At 36.3% G+C, this 19,224-nt stretch overlaps 1 protein-coding gene across 7 annotated transcripts in view; it reads left to right on the forward strand.

Moving 5' to 3' along the window:
* LOC110468866 (guanine nucleotide-binding protein G(I)/G(S)/G(O) subunit gamma-4) overlaps positions 1-19,224 on the forward strand; it is a 96,161-nt gene that overhangs the window by 55,472 nt on the left and 21,465 nt on the right. For 6 of the 7 annotated variants that reach the window (XM_085575415.1, XM_085575414.1, XM_085575417.1 and 3 more), the window contains 21 exons: positions 88-266; positions 1,231-1,437; positions 2,687-2,863; positions 3,332-3,408; positions 4,317-4,505; positions 5,242-5,387; positions 5,476-5,572; positions 6,211-6,272; positions 6,640-6,695; positions 7,701-7,853; positions 8,189-8,433; positions 9,107-9,191; positions 10,087-10,243; positions 10,638-10,778; positions 11,180-11,397; positions 12,709-12,939; positions 13,633-13,822; positions 14,681-14,817; positions 15,552-15,650; positions 18,296-18,435; positions 18,748-18,845. In XM_085575415.1, the coding sequence (XP_085431541.1) occupies positions 88-266; positions 1,231-1,437; positions 2,687-2,863; positions 3,332-3,408; positions 4,317-4,505; positions 5,242-5,387; positions 5,476-5,572; positions 6,211-6,272; positions 6,640-6,695; positions 7,701-7,853; positions 8,189-8,433; positions 9,107-9,191; positions 10,087-10,243; positions 10,638-10,778; positions 11,180-11,397; positions 12,709-12,939; positions 13,633-13,822; positions 14,681-14,817; positions 15,552-15,650; positions 18,296-18,435; positions 18,748-18,845 (3,084 nt within the window). The remainder of the gene's footprint in view (positions 1-87; positions 267-1,230; positions 1,438-2,686; positions 2,864-3,331; positions 3,409-4,316; positions 4,506-5,241; positions 5,388-5,475; positions 5,573-6,210; positions 6,273-6,639; positions 6,696-7,700; positions 7,854-8,188; positions 8,434-9,106; positions 9,192-10,086; positions 10,244-10,637; positions 10,779-11,179; positions 11,398-12,708; positions 12,940-13,632; positions 13,823-14,680; positions 14,818-15,551; positions 15,651-18,295; positions 18,436-18,747; positions 18,846-19,224) is intronic. The other variant, XM_021527092.3, reaches the window with a different exon arrangement.

Below are 19,224 nucleotides of genomic sequence, written 5' to 3' on the forward strand. Positions count from 1 at the left end.
CAGTATTTGATATATTGCCAACTGAAGGTTTGTAGGATTGTCTTGCTTGAGATGGTACTGATCAATATGTACCTCTTAAATTTTAAGCCTCTACCGAAGAGTGCCTTGATGTACTGGGTATAACAGAAAATACAAGTCAAAGCAGACTTTCAGCATCCCAGCTGGAAGTTCCCGAAGAGGAAAGCCAGCAAGAACTGACTAGCAGAATAAATCCTTTTCTTAAAGAAATGGTCAAAATGTTGGTGGAAGGAATCAAAGTATCCATTGTAAGTAATTAGATGCTGTCCACATCAAAGCATATTTCATAAAGTTCCTTTATTAGGAACTTTCATGCATGGTGTATTGTCCATTAATGCTTTGGTTACTGCCTCTGTCCATTCAACTATGGCATTAAAAACTGTGGCTTCCCAGTTACTTTGCAGTTGTAAAATAAAATATAAATCTGTTCTGATTTTTACCTTTACATTTAGCAAAATTCTTCTTGAACAAGAGCACAGAACTTAGACATTCTTGTACTATGAAAATTTGCTTGGTCTCTTAAACTTCAACATTTAAGTGTGTTGAAGCCTATAAAACCGGATCTTCTGTGCACCCACAGGTGGTGGAGATTTTTTTAAGCAATTTGTTTATAGTATATCTTAGAGTTGAGAAGGAGAGCTTTCTCTTTTTTTCAATTCTTAATAAAGTGGTGAAAGTCTTCTAACATACAGGTGTTAGCTTTTCAGCCCTTCCAAGGCAACCCGTTTTTGCTTGGATAATACAAAGTGTATTATTACTCTTCCTTATGTCATTTTAGTAAAAGCAGTTCTACCTAATTTTCTTTCTAGCTTGGAAGAATTACGTCTGATAGGTATATTATCTTTCCATGGTGCCATATTTGTCATACTTTTCAAAGACAGCAAGTTTTTTCTTGTGAACTCACACACCTCCTTCCAGTGCCTGGTTTCTAATATTTTGAGGTGATCTAGTCAGAAATTGGTGATGCAAAAGGGCTGTTGATTAAAATAGCATAAAGAAACGCTCTAGTTTTTAAATCCTCTACATCACAATTTTCACTTTCTAGATTGTTTTAGTAGAATGCCTTTTAAGCCAGAATAATAGTCACTATGCTAAACCAAAATACTTTTTTGGTAGCTAAAACTGTCTTTCATTTTGATCATATTAATGTGAAAAACTTGACAGAAGAAAGTCCTAATCCTGTAATATTAAAAAGTTGTCTCCATTACTTAGGGCACCAGCAGAATGAGCACTCCAAAACAGCAGTGGAACAGAATCCTCTTGTTATGTAAGGACACATTCCGTACACAGCTTGGGAGGCTTCTTGTGCATAGCTTGTCTCCTCTAAGTCCTTTGCAGGAGAGGAAGCAGGCTTTGGAGATGGCACATGAAGTAAACCAGCAAGAGATTTTGCGTGACTGTCTTAGCCCAACTTTGCAGGTAAGCTCAAGAGTTTTTGAGAGAATTTTCTAAAATCTATATTCAATTTTTTGTCTAGATTTTATGACTATTTAGAAAATAATATGTGTATGTGGCAAGTTGTTCACTGGTACTTGAGCAGTGTTTAGTGACTGACAATACAAAACACCTGTGTGCAATTGCTGTATTATACTGAGGACAGATGGAATTAAGCGTGGTTGGTGCTGTTCTGCATCAGACATATCCCCTGTGCTGTGCAGAGACAAAAGGTGAAACTAGTTTTAACATGAAGAATTTTACTGAGGAAGCTGGGAATTTGCATACCCTAAAAAGGCAAATTAAGGAAGGAATTATCCTTGCTTTGGAACTCTTAACTGCAGAGTTCCTGAAGCTTGTAAGAATTGATTGCAACTAGATTTTAAGCAGTCAATCCTCAACCAAAGCAATACTCTCTTTTCTTACTTAGCCTTTATTAGACCTTAAAGTGGGATTCTGTGTTTTTAAGTTAAAAAGCTGAATAGTTCTCCCTGCTTTTCTGAGTTTGTCAGAAGAAAGCTTCTAATTGTGCTATGTTAGTGCAAGCTTGCAAGCAATCATTTCTTTGAGTCACAAGGAGAAATCAGGTAGGAATGTTGCAGTTGGAGAACTTCAGGAACTGCAAGAATGAAATAAAAGGCATGCCACAGATTGAGTCACTATATACTAAGGAGAGAAAGTTTTATTGGATTAGTTTATGGCACTCACATATTTCTGATCACATGTACATTATTCAAATAAATAAGCTTTATCAGGCAGAAAAGAGCTGATGTACTAGCAGTGGCTTCAGTGTGGGAGTGTCATGTTGAGTGCATTTATGGCTTATGTCTCCTTCATTATCTGTCAGCTCTAATTTGATTAATCAGATGAGGTGTAGGGTTCTTGGCAGGCAAAATTAGAAGTCTCTGGCACATAGAGACCTGAATTATAAATAAGGCTGCAGGAGCTGAGTACTGGGGGAAAAAACAATTTTCTTGCAAGCCATTTGAAAAGTCACAAGAGGCTGGGGTAAATTTTACCGTGTGAGAATAAAATTCAGCATATTTTTCTAGTTTTATAACAGTTTAACCATTAAATCTGTCTTTTTCTTTAAATTAGAGAAAAATTAGAAGAAATCTTCACAGTCTGACTAGAAAAGGGAATAAAAGTGGGGGAGGGAAATACTGCTCAGCGTTGTGGAAATGAGCTTGACCATACATCTGTATTCTCCTCTTTCCTTCTTTTCATCTTCTAGCATGGGCCTAAATTAGTGCTCTATTTGTATGAGTTAATGCACAGTCACAGCGATGGAATGACCAAAGAACAGCAAAGAGCAGCAGGAGACTTAATGAATACATTGAGAAGTTGTGGCTATAAATGCATTCCCCTGAGCCCACGACCAAAACCAGATTTAATAAAAGCTTTGAAAGAGGTTTGTGAATAAAAACTTTGCTTTAAAAACTGGGTGTATTTGAGATAGTTGTCTTGTATAGGATCAGAGTTTAACTGCAGATTGTGGTGTTCTTTAGTGCATGGCTTATGCTTTTGGGAATTCTCTTTGGGTTCTCAATATTTCTGTCACATACTCTCAACTCTTCACAGCAAGCTCATGAGCTTCTTAGTTAAACATATTATTTAATCCAGAGGGAGATGAGAGTTCATAATAAGCTGCTCTTATTTTCAATAATTTTTTTTTTATTTCTTGCAAAGAGAAAAGTTTATATATAAATATAATAAAATGGCAGTAAGTGAAATGAAACCTTGCTGGTTTTAAGTGCTGTGAAGATATCCATTGAAAGTTTTGTCACTCTTTCTTTTTAAAACTGGCATGCCCTTTTGCCTCCCCTTCCTTATTTTGTCCATCTGAGAAAATAAAATAATGTGTTAAACCTCCATTCAGGATCAGAAGAAATATGAGATGGAAGAAGGTGTAAACAAAGCTGCTTGGGAGAAGACAATGGCTAATAATCGGCAGAAGTAAGTACCTTAGAGGCTGCAAGAACTTTAGGAAATGTTCTCTATTCAGCACTTCCCATTGTAAAGTTGCCTGTGTGATTATGGATGGTTTTTTTTCAAATTAACAGCATCAGTAGCTTTCAGAGTTTTAGGTATGCTGTTATTGGCATATGCATTTTGGTAGGTTGTATAATAAATGGCATTGTGTGAACCTCAATACTGAATTGTTTTTTTGCACATTTGGCATTTAATCCTTAATTTTATGGCTATTGCATCTGTCCAGTCAGGTCTCCAGTTGCTGTGGTCTGTGCAATTAAATTTCTCTGCAACTAACCAAAATTTTCAATAAATGAAATACTGTATTCATTATGCAATTTGCATATTTTTTGTGAGCTATGTAGACTACTGCTCCTTGGTATAATTGTAAATTTCAGTACATTGTGATAGATTGAGTTTTCCATTAATTTAAATTTCAGGCTTTGCCATAAAATCAGATTTGAAATATACGCACAATGTGTTCTAAAGTAAGCTGTAAAAGCCAGCTTAGTCAAGTCCATGTAGGCAAGTGTTAAGACTTTATGTTGAATGACTTAGGAGACTTAATCAGTGGTAGAGTCCTTTAAACACTTAAAGTCCTTAAAACTCCAGATTTTTATTGTAATAAGTATAAATGAATTAGTCAAGCACATTAAAACATAGCCATTGATCTTTTGACTGTCTTGTTTTGTCTTTGGCCAAAAGTAATGGGTTTTTTGATGACTGAGAAGCAGAAGGTATTCATGAATCTTATTATGTAGGCTAAGTTGTTCTACATCTGCTGTAACAAGAGCTCTGCTTATCTTCTGCCAAACTGATTTTATTTATGAGGTGTTCAGGTCTTTACCTTTTCAGTGTGTTTATTTGCCATTTTAAAACACAACTCTTCTCAGTCTCTTTCAGCGTCTAGATACAAAGTCTAAAGACATTTCTAAAATAGCTGGAGACATCACACAAGCTGTGTCACTGTCACAAGGAATGGAAAGGAAGAAAGTAATCCAGCACATCAGGGGGATGTATAAGGCAGAGCTAAGTGCCAGCAGACATTGGCAGGAACTTGTTCAGCAGCTTACGCATGATCGGTGAGTTCTCTCATCTCGGGGAAAAAATGAGAGAGACTTGATACCTGACATGTGCTTCTCATTCTACTCAGAGGCATATGAAATGGAGATGATACTAAAATTAGAATTACTTCTGCTAACCATCTGACAGTTAGACTTGTAAAATACTTGTTTTTTTTTTTTTTACCCTTACTTTTAGGGTCAGTAGCCAAGTAGTATTTCTATCCCATTTAGACAGTTTTTTTTATCACATACATTTTGCTGTGCCTAATACAATGAAGAGTGTCCTAAAGTTTTCGTATCTTGCACAACATAGATGGAGTAAAAAAACATTTTTGAGATAATGTTATTCACATTAGCATCTAGATACTCTGTTCACTAAGTAGTGTAGAAGAAAGGATATTAATGTTGATAAGAAACCAAAAGAGGGCATTTTCCCCACTGCAAAACTAGTATTATCTCATGTTTGCAGCAGCAGAGTTTTCAAAATAGTATTGGATGCATTATATTGCTCTTTTCATTAGAGTGAGTAACTTGAAGAACAGTCTTAGAGTAGCAACTTGTGAAAAGTCATTCAGTGGAACAGTTCATGAAAATAAACTACAGAATTCAGTCTTCTAATACTTTTTCAGAAATAATTGCCCAGTGTACTTCTGTGCAACTTTTGTCTTTCTACCAGTTAAAGAAGAGCAGAATTTATAAGCACATATACTGCCTCTGCTGCCAAACTCCTAACATATCTTTTCTTTTTTGCCAGAGCACTCTGGTATGACCCAGTCTATTACCCAACTTCTTGGCAGCTGGATCCAACAGAGGGCCCAAACAGAGAGAGGCGCCGCTTGCAGAGGTGCTACCTAACTATTCCAAACAAATACCTTCTCCCAGACAGGCAAAAACAGGAAGGTAATTAAAACCCCTTCAATGCTGAATGTAGCATAATGTCTGAATTGTAATGACTGTTACTACCTTATTAGTTGTGATGTCTTTATAGGTGTGATAAAAACTCCATTGTCTTACTTATTTGAAGACAAAACACATTCTTCTCACTCCTCTACTGTAAAGGACAAAGCTGCAAGTGAACATATAAGGTAGGTTTTGGATAACACATGCTTCCCTTTACTATCCTTTCTTAGTCAAATGAAACAACTGTCCAAAGAACATTTTTTTGTCTTACAAACATTTTTTAAAAAATCAAGTGGGAAATGAGACCAGTGTTAAAAATACTAGGTATTTTGCTTTACTCAAAAGCAAAAGACTAGAGCTACCAAATACCATCTAGTGTGCTGTGGATAGGACCTGTGGGATAACCTGATGAAATCTCTTATTTTTGCTTAGTAGTACTGCCTGTCCTAGATACCTAAGATCTGTTAGGTTTTTCCATCAGAGTTTAAAAGCAAATTGTCTTTCCATCCTCTCGGCTTTTATCACTTCATTACTCAGCTCTGCAGTTGCCAATTTGCCACTTGTTACAGGTACTAAGACAGCCTAAAATAACTGCAGAGAACATGCAAACAAATAAGTACAAATACACTCATAAGCAAGTCTAGAAAGTTGAGGTTCTATTTCTTTCCCTCTGAACCATTAGTCATGTTGAACAGTTTTTCTTCATCTGTAACCTTGGAGGCTGTTTGGTTTGGATAGGTTTTAGGTCTGCTAAAAGGTACATAAATCCATAAAGATAAGCATTTCCATAATCCATAAGCATTTCCACTTTGAAATATTCCAGAGTTAATCGAAGATGTGTAAGTGTAGCACCTTCTAGAGAGACTGCTGGTGAACTGTTGCTAGGTAAGTAGAATTTTCATTCTTTATAAATACATTTTCGGTGTAAGAGTCTTCTGTATATATATATATATACCCGGATAAATTTTTTATAAGTAATTGTGCTGTTGCTGACTTTGTGGATTGCACACTTTATAGATCAATTTTGCCCTTCTTCTCTACTGCTTTCATGAGTGCTGTTTGAACTGCCAGTAAGTTTTAAGATCTGGAGACCACTTGCTAAAAGATGTGGAATCATAAATTGTATTTCTGTCAAGTATTGTCTTGCCCCAGGTACTATTCCTAGCATTCTTAACTCATGACTACTGTTTATATAACCCAGAAATGCATTGTGCAATATCATGTACCTTTTCATAACTATTTTTTGCTCTAGGAAAATGTGGCATGTATTTTGTTGAAGATAATGCTTCAGACACAATTGAAAATTCGGTAAGTGTTAGAGCATATTGTCCAGCTTTAATTTTTCCCAAGTATAGCCATGAGTAACTTTCTTCTTCAGCAATTTCAGTGGCAGTAGTACTAAAGTTAGAGATCTCTGGACAAAGCTAGCCAAACTGATGAGTTTGGTTTTTGTTGCTTCTGTTGACCCTGGCTATGGAATTGGTGGTGATAGAAGAAAACAGGAAAGATGTGGGCCTGGGGCTGGAAGGGAATGAGGAACAGGTGATGTGAGAGTTGGCATATTCTGCACCTTGCAGTGCATTGCCTTGATCTTTGTTCATCAGCAAAGTGCACAAAGTTCTCTGTGCCTGAGAACTTGCCTTAGTGGGAGCTGGGGCACTATGAAGTGCAGAAAGTCACAGGTGTAGGAATCATGCTCCACAGCATCTCATTCTTGAATTTTACATTATCTATGATAGTCTAGCTCCATTCTTTTCCTATACAAGAAAATTGTTTCCTGGAGGAAATGGGAACTGAGCTAATCCTTCTGACATACAAAGACTGATGTGTAAATTGTTTATACATCCAACAAACATGTAAAAGTAATCAAGATATGGATTGCACTACTGAAAGCTTTAAACTGCTTTTACAGAGCTCTTCCTTGCATCTACTGAACAGACAGTTCCTGTGGTTTAAGATGCTACCAGCTGCTTTGTTCTTCACAGGGCTGTCAGAGCTGGGATTCACAACAAAGTGCTTGCTCTGATTGACTGTCCAATATTTTTAGCTTAAGAGCCATTGAAAATGTGGTGTTGCTTGCTATTGCTGGGTAGGGAACTGGAGCATCTGGGGAGCATATGTCATGTTCTACCCACTGCTTTGAGGAGAGGATGGGGAAAGTAGCTAAAGAAAATCACAACTTATTAAAGCATTGCCTTAATATTAAAGTTTGCCTTATAATTTGCTGTATTGTTATAAACTGGTTGCATTGAAGGGTTTCTTGTTTGGAAAATCCATTATTTAAAATTACTTTCTAAATTGCAAATTCTACAGAGTTTTCATGGAGAGACTGAGCCAGCATCATTTTCTTGGACCTACGAGGAAATTAAGGAAGTTCATAAGCGCTGGTGGCAGTTAAGAGACAATGCTGTGGAAATCTTTTTAACAAATGGCAGAACTTTACTCTTGGCTTTCGATAATACAAAGGTACTGTGGCACCAATGCAGAGTAATACACCAAAGCATTTTGTTGTGTCTTTATAACATGTATATTCATGCATTACGTTTAAGGAGACCTGTTGCACGGACTAATTAAATTCTGCCTAATCCCTTTGAAAGAATTTGGCTCAGCTAGGCTTCTGGATGATCATAGGCATGTTGTAAAACACATCTCTGATATATTAAGATATTAAAGAATCTTAGTGGTACTAGACATTACTCAATTACAGCAGATATCTGGAAATATACAAAATGAGAGAAACTTATTCTTGGTAGTTTTAAACGTCTAAATTGTGTGATTAAATCTATGGTGTTTTCTTCTAGGTCCGTGATGATGTGTACCACAACATCTTGACTAACAATTTGCCTAACCTTTTGGAATATGGAAACATTACTGCTTTGACCCACCTGTGGTGCACAGGACAGATTACTAACTTTGAATATCTGACTCATTTAAACAAACATGCAGGTCGTTCCTTCAATGATCTCATGCAATATCCAGTATTTCCTTTTATACTTTCTGACTACATCAATGAAACGCTGGACCTAAATGATCCCTCAGTATATAGGTAATATGAAATGCTTTAAACTTTTTTTCCAAATACTTGAACTGATCATCCTATATAGGTTTTTTAGCCTCCTTGTACTAAACTGCATTTGTACACAAATGGAACTATTCAGGGACAAGCCTCATATCTAATAACTTGGGTTTTTATGGTGGCTGTTTTGCCTGGGATATCGAAACAAAACAGGTGTGTAGATTCAAATGCAGTGTATTGGACTTCCACTGTCTTAATAGGCTATGTATAATTCACAGAATTAAATAGGAAGCTGTATGTTTAAATTTATATTAATACAGACTTCCAGGCCAATTAGCAAAAATTAAATAGAAAAGGAAATAGAATCGTAAATTACTTAGCCAGTTATAAAATCACAATTTTCACCTGAATAGATTTGAATGAATTGTCCCACCCTAATAAATTTTTGTTATGCTAATTTAACATTTGTGTGCACTAAGTCTTTGCCTTTATAGGATGCCTCTGATTTGACTGAGGCACTTGGCATTTGCTTGCCTGTTACTGTGCTGTGGATGAAAGTTTGCCTTTAGCACTAACTAAAAGTTGTTTTTGTTTTCTGAACTTTTTTGAAAAGTGTTTACGTTTTCCTTGGCCTTTTCATTATATTAAAGATGTTATTCTTAATGATGTGAGTCAATATTGTAATCAAAAGTACAACATATAGGTACTGCTTTTGTTGCAGAAATCTGGTCAAACCAATAGCTGTGCAGTCTAAAGAAAAAGAGGATCGTTATGTGGATACTTACAAGGTAATTTGGATAACTTTTTCTTCTTGCCTTGGTCCCACTACAAATGGGACAAATGTTTGGTTTTTATAACATATATTTATTGGGGAAGAAGAAACCAGAAATACAGTATTTTGTGGCTACAGAACTCTTATTTCCAATGTATTTTCCAGGAAACGTTTCCCAGAAATTGTTAAATTACATGCTTGGAACTTACGTGTTTTCCTGTACCTGAAATGTCAAATCAATTTAGCCCATCCATGTGATACTGTTGAGGAATTTAAATGGGTACTGTGTACTACCATATATGGAAACTTGTATATATTTAAAGATCCTTAAATATCAGGAAGATAATTTACTGCTGTTTAGTTGACATTACTTTGGTGGAATTTGTAGCAGTTCCTTCTGTTTGATAACGCAAAGGCTGTTTTCCCTCAAGTACTCTGTTATCTTAACATGCCCTACTATGATAATGGTGCTTTTGGGGTTTTTTTCTCTTTAGAATGTTTTAAAGGCTGTAGGAAATAGGAACAAACTTGGGAATTAAAGTGTCTGCATCTGGACTTTCAAACTTGTCTGTGTCACCATGGTCTACTGTATTATTTGCAAATACTGCTTTTTTCCATGAGACTGCTGTGTTAGAAAACAAGACAGGCAAGTGGGGAAAAGCAAAAGTAATAAATAATAGTAGGTAATTTAAATTGGCTGAAGACTTTGATACCTAACTGGATTGTAAAAGAGATTGTGTGTCTTTAGACATCTAAGTATATATGATTCCAGATTACTTTTGAATATATGTTTCTGGAAAGTTTGAGTGCTTATTCCTAAACAGTTTGGGCAAGCTCTTATTTTTGTTGTTGGAATGCATCTAAGGAGAAGATCTGTGATTTTCTTTTTTAATTCTCTCCTATTTTTCTAGTATTTAGAAGAAGAGTACCGTAAAGGAGCACGAGAGGATGATCCAATGCCCCCTGTACAACCATATCACTATGGATCTCATTATTCTAACAGTGGAACTGTACTTCATTTCCTAGTTAGGCTGCCACCTTTTACTAAAATGTTTTTAGCTTATCAAGGTAAGGCTGCATTTGCTTGTGCTTGCCTTTTACATCTGGGCCTTGTTCCAGTAATTCAGGAATGCTATATATTACCCTATTTAGCATAGATTTTCCAATTCCATATAGCTGTGCCTGGTAAAATTAAATCTGATGTGCTTTAACAGTAGATCTATTCTTGACATTATCAAGCTAGACCGTAAAGCTGGTCATCTGATGTTTATACCTTAGTTTCTGTAATATAAAAAGATGACCTCTGTTTGACTTGCAGTCAATGTGTAACACATAGCAATTGAGATAAGAGAATTCTAAATGTTCTCAGCTAACTAGAGAGCAGTTAACAACATGAAGTTGCAGATGTGCAACTGTTAGTGTCCATCATCAGTGTAACAATTGAGTTTGGATTTCTTTACAGATCAAAGTTTTGACATCCCAGACAGAACTTTTCACTCTACCAATACAACCTGGCGCCTGTCTTCATATGAATCAATGACTGACGTAAAGGAGCTTATACCAGAATTTTTCTACCTTCCCGACTTTCTAGTTAACAGAGAAGGTATACTAAGAGGACAACAGAACTATATACCCAGAAGAGTTATATGACTGAGCTTATGGGTTGAAACTGAGAACATTTATATGCCTTGGCTGAATATGCTAAATAGTAGATGTATGGGAGAAATCTGGCACAAATTTGTGGGGTATGCTAAAAAACCTGTTATGTAGGAGTTAAGCTGAGTTTTTCCCTAATTTTGTTGGCAGGGAAAGGAGTTTGCTGTTTTCTCGTTTTTCCATGTGAATGAGAATGTACAGCTGAATATATTTTGGAGGGACTTGTTAATGATGCTGCATTGTTGATTGTTAATCACCATGCTTAATCATTGAGGTCTGTAGAACCCTATAGACCTTTTTGAAGTACTATCAACTAAAATGTTGGAATATTCACTCCCCCGTTTCTAGGTTTTGATTTTGGAGTGCGTCAAAATGGTGACAGAGTTAACCATGTCAATCTTCCACCCTGGGCCCGTAACGATCCTCGTCTGTTCATCCTGATTCATCGTCAGGCTTTGGAGTCCGATCATGTTTCCCAGACAATCTGTCACTGGATTGATTTGGTGTTTGGTTATAAGCAAAAAGGCAAGGCCTCTGTTCAGGCTATTAATGTTTTTCATCCTGCAGTAAGTATTTGTTAAGTAGCATGCTTGTTCATTGTCCTTAGTAACTTAATGCGGGAGAGTTTGGTCAGACTTGCTTGGAAAATATCAAGCATGAAACAAGATCCCTTGCTCATGAAGTGTTGAATAAGGAAAGGCTTTAACCATTTCAGTGTTGAACTGTAAGATCCCAGGGGGTATTGTGAAACGTAGTGAATTTTTGTTCCTCTTTCTTGCCTTGAGCTGGGTGTAGGGCAAAATCAGATCTGAGGCTTAGACCTTGTGGATAGTTGTTTGCAGTGGCTTGCAGTAGTCTGATTGTTGTAACTGTGTAAGCTTTTATTTTAGGCAGGTGCTGCTGCAGCTTTTGATAGGATTAAAATAGTTCTGTGTGTTCTGAGCTCATGGTGTTTTCCTTCATACAGGTCCTGTGTTCTGTCCCTCTAGCACTTTTCTCTGCAGTAAATTTAATTTCAAATAAGTCTTCATTTAATGTTAAGACTTCGGAGTTTTACTGCGTAATTGCAACATGAATATCTTGAATTGCATTCTTTATCTTCAATCCTTACTATCACAAGGTTTGCTCAGCAGGTAGTCCTGGTTGTAAATGCATTCAAATATTTCCTGGTTTTAGTGTTTGCTCTATGGCTAGAAAAGCTAATAAAATAGTGGTGTGTAGCAGTGATGCCTTTCTCAAGTAGCCATCCAAATACTTCCCTTTCTTTTACTCTTTTTGGGCTTAAGTATTGTTTTAGTTAGTACCGTGAGCTTCAAATATTAAGTTTGCATATTCAGCATTTTTTGAAGTGAAAAGTCAAGGCCTTTGGTGTGACTGAGGAAAAGTGTGTGGTGCACAGTTGGAGAGGCCTGAAAAAGACAAATAGAAGGAAATAATTTCCATTCTCTTGAAGTATGAGGTTTCTTTCTCTTTCCCTACCCCAAAAGAGAGGTTTTATATGCTCATTAAAAAGAGGTAAAGAAAATAATCTTCTCCAACTCTTTTCAATTCTTTTGTTTATCATCAGCAACCCTTCCAGTTTTGCACAGATTGGAAAAGGTTTCAAAGAAAACCTTCAACATGGGACATATGTAGGCGCAGCTCACATGATAATCCCTAAAGTGGTAGTTTGTTCCAATAAAGCGGAGGTGACAAGGTTATGCTCTCAGTGGCTCTTTAGTCAGCACAGTCATTGTGGGATCTCTTCTGGTCCACACCTTAAGCAAACAACTGAATAGTCTGCCTCTGAATTTGTGTGTATGTGTTGCAAAATCTTTCCCAAAGACAAACCTGACAAGCTTATTCTTGCACCTCTCCTTTTTTTTTTTTGCCTGTAGACCTATTTTGGGATGGATGTTTCTGCTGTTGAAGATCCTGTTCAGAGAAGAGCCCTTGAAACAATGATAAAAACATATGGACAAACACCCCGCCAGCTGTTTCATGCAGCACATATTAGTAGACCTGGATCCAGGCTTATCATGGAAGGAGAACTTCCTGCTGCCATGGGATTGCTAGTGCAGTTTGCTTTCAGAGAAACCAGAGAACACACTAAAGAAATCATTTATCCAGTATGTAATTTTCAATTGTAAGATGGTTTAATTAATATCTGTGTGCTGTAATTGTTGTACCCTGTACCTTTGGTTTAGAATTTTCTTCCTAAAAGTGCTACTTGCTATATTATACTGTAAAGAAAATACATAAAATTAGGAAGTGATAGTGAAAATTACTTTCATGTATTGGTGACATTTTGTGTAAACTAAGATCTGAGTTTGTCTTAATTTTGGGAAATTGGTGTGGGAAAGCATTTCAGTTAACTAGTTTTATAGTTTCCATGATAAATTTTGGAATCTGTGTGCAGACCTATAGCATGCAAACACATACTGTGCTTTCTTCCATCCTCAGCTTTTTTACTGCCTGTAGGACAATTAAACTTTCTTCACTTCAGGCACTTTTTTTTTCCCTGAAGTCCAGCCAGAAACTGCATCCTTGGATTTAGAGATCGTATTTTTCACTAAACTACTTGAACTATAAGCTTGCTGCCTATGCCTTTAAAGAAGGAGTAGAGCTACCTTAAAGTTAATAGTATAATTGATGGTACTAAAGTGCTTTGAATTTGTCTTTCTAGTTATTTTTGAGTAAAGACTTCAGCTGTCTTTACCATGTGATTGCTTACAGGAAACTGGCATGAATCATTCTACATTACTAATGAAACTGTTTTTCTGAAAGTTCTAGAACTTGAACCTTGTCTGTGCTTGTTTTAGAGTCCACTACCATGGATAAAGGGCTTGAAGTGGGGAGAATATGTTGGTTCCCCAAGTGCTCCTGACCCTGTTGTCTGCTTTAGCCAACCACATGGAGAAAGGTTTGGCTCTCTCCAGGCTTTACCAACTAAGGCCATCTGTGGTTTGTCCAGTAAATTCTGCCTTTTGATGATATATAGCAAGGAGCAAGGTATGAATTTGTGCTTTCTTCTCTATGTGCACAATATGTATGAAATGAGCCATGAATATTAAATCTAATGCTACTATTGTTCTTCAGCAAACTTCCCAAGTTTAGTTTAGTTAATTTATAATTCCCTTAACAGCTTCCACATGTGTGGTATCTTTACTGAGAGGTGAATTTTACTTACAATTTTCAAAACTAAAGTAGAGGCATTCTGTAATTAAGTTCATATTCTAATTGAAGTGACTGAAGTATGAGAATTTAACTTTAGAACTTGCCAGTAGATTGGGTCCAAGAACTGAAGAACAGATGAAAAAACTCATGTGACAACTAAAAGAAAAGCTTAGGAAATGGATTTTAGAGCCAGACTATGACAAAAGTTAAGACAAAAAAAGCAGAGGTGAAGAATCTTCTGCTTTCAGTTAAACTTCTTGGAGGGATTCTTATTGAGAATGTACAAATAAGTTCTCACAATCTTTTGCTTTCTTGGTGGCATATACTAGTGCAGGTTTTCTAAAAATCGATCATTTCACATTTAGTCAACAAAACAACATCCTCCTTGAAATTACAAGAAGGTAACTCCTTTCTCTAGGTGGGAAGTATTGTCTGCCCCTTTTCTCTGTTCCCAAAAGATGCAACTTTTCTTCAAAAAAGTTTTGTCCATGTTGCAAATTGTCTTTGGAGAAGATGAAATGCTCATTCAGTCTCTGAAAACTGTTTATAATATATTACAGACAATGCCTTATTTGGAAACTTTGGGAGGGTTTATATTTTAACTCGTGATAAAACATGAACCTGAGACTTTTGTTGTTGACAAAGTGATTGGATCTTGCTGTGAACATGACACAATCCTGTGCCTTCCTTCAGGCGTGAGGAGCATGCACAGCACTGACATTCAGTGGTCAGCGATCCTGAGCTGGGGCTATGCTGATAACATCTTGCGACTGAAAAGCAAGCAAAGTGAGCCTCCAGTAAATTTTATACAGAGCTCGCAGCTCCATCAGGTAAAATGAAATCAGTCTCTTGCTCTTCAATTTAATATTGGTAGTTTAAGTGGTGGCTTGACTTGGCAGTGGGGTACTCCTGCTTTAGCCTTTTTTGGAGATGAGCATCCAGTCACAACTCCTTTTAATCTTTTTAATTTCCTTTGGAATGTGTTCCTCATGGCTCCAATGTTTTATCTGGTTCCTTGTTGTTTTCCTGTACTAGATAAAGATTCCTTTTGAATTAAGTTTATTTTTGTAGCTTTTCCTTCTTATAGAATGTTGCTGTGAATTTAGAAAAGTTTTAAGTTCTGTCCCAGGAAAAATCAATACAGAAAAAAGTATAGGTGCCTTATGTTGGAAGAACAACTCCACTATAGTTTAGGATCCATTTGAAAAAGATTGTCTAAAAGATTTTTAGGGAAAGCTACATAATCTCTGTTACAATCCAGTGACTGGTAAGATCTTGTCAAAAAGATTTTGGTGGATGATCTTGAAGTCTGCACTGCTCTTTAGCTATGAATTCCAGGCTACATAAAACTCCCTCTTTACTCTGTCTCTGACATAGTAACAAATACAACCTAGAGTAGCTATATTTTAGCTCTTGGATTTCTTTAGTTTAGGTGTTTTACATGTCTTTTCATAGGATAACTAATAAAGAATCAGTTTGACCAAATGCTGTGGCATAATGAAAACAGCAGTTGGAATAGTTTTTCTGTTGTAATTTTTTCCTGGCTTTGTTTTGTCTTTTCAAGGTAACAAGTTGTGCTTGGGTGCCAGACAGTTGTCAGTTGTTCACAGGTAGTAAATCTGGTGTCATCACAGCATATATGAACAGATTCACCAGCAATACAGTAAGTTACATTGGAAAAAATTCATAAATAAAGAATTTTGTGTATTCAGTATTACAGTCTTTTCTTTTTAACAGGAAAAATGAGGCAAAGAGCCATGTTCTGGATAATTGCAAAAAAAAAAAAATCACATGCATTTTTAGTATTTCTTTTTGAAGGCTCCTCTGACATCTCAGAATATTTGTCTGTTTTCCTTAAGCTGCTGTTTACATAAAGCTAGCCTTTAGTCAGCTCTTATCACCTGAGTGCACAACATGTATAGCTCTGACTGTGTTCAGGACCGGGCTTGGAACTGAAGCTCTCTGGCAGAGTGAAGCTCCCTGCATTAAGGAGTAACTTCTTCTGTGATGGAAACAGAGCCTTTCAATGCTTTAGCTGTGGAATGCAATTCCCCGAAGTAAACAATAATTCAAGTGCAGAGAACTCAAACTACAGAGAGCCAGGATGAATTCTCAGACAGTGTATATAGTAACCACTAGGCCTCTTTACTTTGTCATATTCTCCAAGAGGCAAAATTGTGAGTATGGAAGGGAGGAAGTAACTTGCATTACTTAATCTATTAGTGAAAAATACTGAGAGTAGTAGAAAGTCCCTTGATACTGTTTGCTGATAAACATATCATAAATAGAAAAAATAGAAAGCTTAAATAGAACTCAAAATTTAAAATCTAATTCTGAGTTTTGAAGCTTCCATCTGAATCTTCCATTCTGTCTTAGCAGTAACTTCTATTCTCCATAGTTTAACAAAGAGTAGAGAATGTTTCTTACAGCTCATTTTAGGCATGTCTACAGTCTTACCCATAACAACAATTGAACTAAACTGATTTCCTAGCTGTAGCTTGATACAGGTATTGACAAACATGTTAGGTGTTGTACTCTTTGATGCTCTTGAATCCCTACACTAGCATGAGCTAGAGAGAACCTTGGTATGATCTGCTATGCCTACCCAGTTTTCTGTTTTCAGTAGTGGCAAACAGCAGATGCTTAGACCGGGAAGAAGATAAACACAGTGATTTTCAGAATTTTTTTCCCCTTGGCTTTCTTCCAGTTTCTGGTGATCTGCCACTCATACTTTCTAAACTCAGCGGCACTTTGAGAATAGAAAATGAAGCAGAGCTTCAAGCCTGCAGGCTTTACTCAGTTGGATCATAAGTCAGGCACCTTAATGGCTTCCTATAATAGTGAACTTGTAAATAACCTGTACTGAGACTTGAAATCCAGTTGTTTTTTTTGTTGTTTTTTTTTTTTTTAATAGAAATTAAATATACTTACCTTCTGCAAAACTGAAAAGAAACTTTAGTTAGTTGGGGTTATGGTTCTTGAGTTCCTTCCGTTTCCTAGAAAAAAGTGATTTTTGTTCATCTGTACAGATGATGTTCTTTGAGACCATCTTTGCTGAATTTCTCAGCACTGACAGTTTTATGTGCCCTAGGCAGAGGGACACTGTGCCAATTTTGTAGCTCCTGTTGAGTCAGTTACCCCAGTCAGAGCTGCAGCAATGCAAAAGTACTTCCTGACATCTGCTCTGTATCCATCTTGTCAGCTGATCAGCGATAAAGTGAACTGTTTGTTATAATGCAGTACTTAAAAGATGAATATTTTGCCCTGTTTCACATTTGTATAAATGGAGTGCATGAGCATTGAGTAGATATCATGTTGTTAATTTGGTATGGGAACTCAAAGGCATGCTGTCAGAATTCAAAAATGGCTCCATGTTGTGCTTCAGGTGTTCTTTGGCAGTATTTAATAGATTAGATTGTCTCTTTGAGTGCAAAAACATACATTTTCCGCAATGTGTGACTTAAGCATATGTATACTTGTCTGATCTTTCAAGGTTTTTTTGTAGACCTGCTACAGGTAGGCATCCAGTACCCTCATGCAAAAATGCAGGTGATGTGCTCTGACATGAGTGAGGAAACCAGCAGAAATTTGTTCTCTTCCTTTACCAAGATTATTCTAATCTCTGTACAACAAGTTGTCTTAAATAAAGCATTAGCATTCTGATTAAGCTGATCCTTCAACTTAGCCAGTTTTTAGGACGTCTGAGTCATTTCAAATTATATAAGTTGAATAAAAAGTATTGTTTGGTGTTAAATTTTGCTGCTTTAATTTTTACCTAGCAAATTCTGTATTTAAACTTGACTTCCTGCATGTTTTTCCAACTTTATCATTGAAGAACTTGGCACCAACTTGAGGAATTTCTAGTAATTAGCTGTATGGAGAGTGACAACTTCCAATCTGGATTTTCCTTTTGTTTTCAAATGTCTTCACTAGATGCTAAAATATTGAGAACTGTCATTTCCCTGTTGTATGGAAAGAGCAGTCTTGCAGAAAACAAATCTGCCTACTTCTAGCTGTGTAACTGAGACTGAGCTACATTAGTTTTTCATTCTGGTTCATTGGATCACATCAATATATTTGCTGAGGCTAAAGCACTGGAAGCAAATGTTGAACATCAATGATAGCTATGTCTTATCACATTAGAGAGTGTTAAACATAATAAAGCATGAACACAGTTGCTGAAATGATGACGATATTAAAAGCAATGGGAACTGTTCTTTGAAATCTAAGACTTAAACTAGGCTTATATTTTTTAGAAAGAGAGACATTTCTTTTCATGACAGTTTATCTTATCTTGCTGTTTTTCAGCCTTCAGAAATAGAAATGGAGTCACAAGTCCATCTGTATGGACACACAGCAGAAATAACAAGCTTGTTTGTGTGCAAACCATACAGTATTATGATCAGTGTCAGCAAAGATGGAACCTGCATAATATGGGATTTGAACAGGTACAAGTATATATGTAACTTTTTCATATAGCTTTCCTATAAATACAGGTTTCCCAATCTTGTGTATCTTTTCCCCTTTGAAGTTAGTTGAATTTGTTCTATGTATATTGTTTTGTGAAATAAAACTTTCTGGTTTTTTCTCATAAAAGGTGCTAAAATTTTATAGTGAATATGAAAAATTACATAATTTATAGATAATTGATACCAAAATGTTGATTGAAATTAATGTAACTATTTTTAAGATTTTCCTCAAAGGACCTTTTCTGCATTTGAGTCTGAAATTTAGGCTTGTTCCCTTTGGTTTTTTTTCAGGCTGTGCTATGTCCAGAGTCTGGCTGGACACAAGAGTCCTGTGACAGCAGTTTCAGCTAGTGAAACCACTGGTGATATTGCAACAGTTTGTGATTCAGGTATATTTGTCAGTCAAGAGAGCTGTTTGACTTGCAGACTAAATAAATCATGAGAGTTGTAATTAAATTAGTTACTGAATGTGTATTAATCATCTGAAGAATTCGTTCAGTCATACAGGAGAAATGTTTTTTTTTTTTTTTTTTTTACTAGTAACATACAAATTTCTCCAGAAGTGATTAGGCAGGTGTTTGAATGTAATGTAGAGACATGAAGGCAAACAGCTTGGTCTCTTCATAAAAAGACTTGAAATTTCATAGGTGCCTGGGAGACTCACATTTTGTGATGTTGGGTGCTTTCATTTTGATAGATTTGTTGTCAAAAGTACAATTCTTCAGGAGAGTACCATGTATCACAGAGACCAGGCAAGGAATATTAAAG

Source organism: Lonchura striata, chromosome 3, assembly GCF_050655825.1.
Source record: "Lonchura striata isolate lonStrDom1 chromosome 3, ASM5065582v1, whole genome shotgun sequence".
In the NCBI taxonomy this organism is placed as follows: domain Eukaryota; kingdom Metazoa; phylum Chordata; class Aves; order Passeriformes; family Estrildidae; genus Lonchura; species Lonchura striata.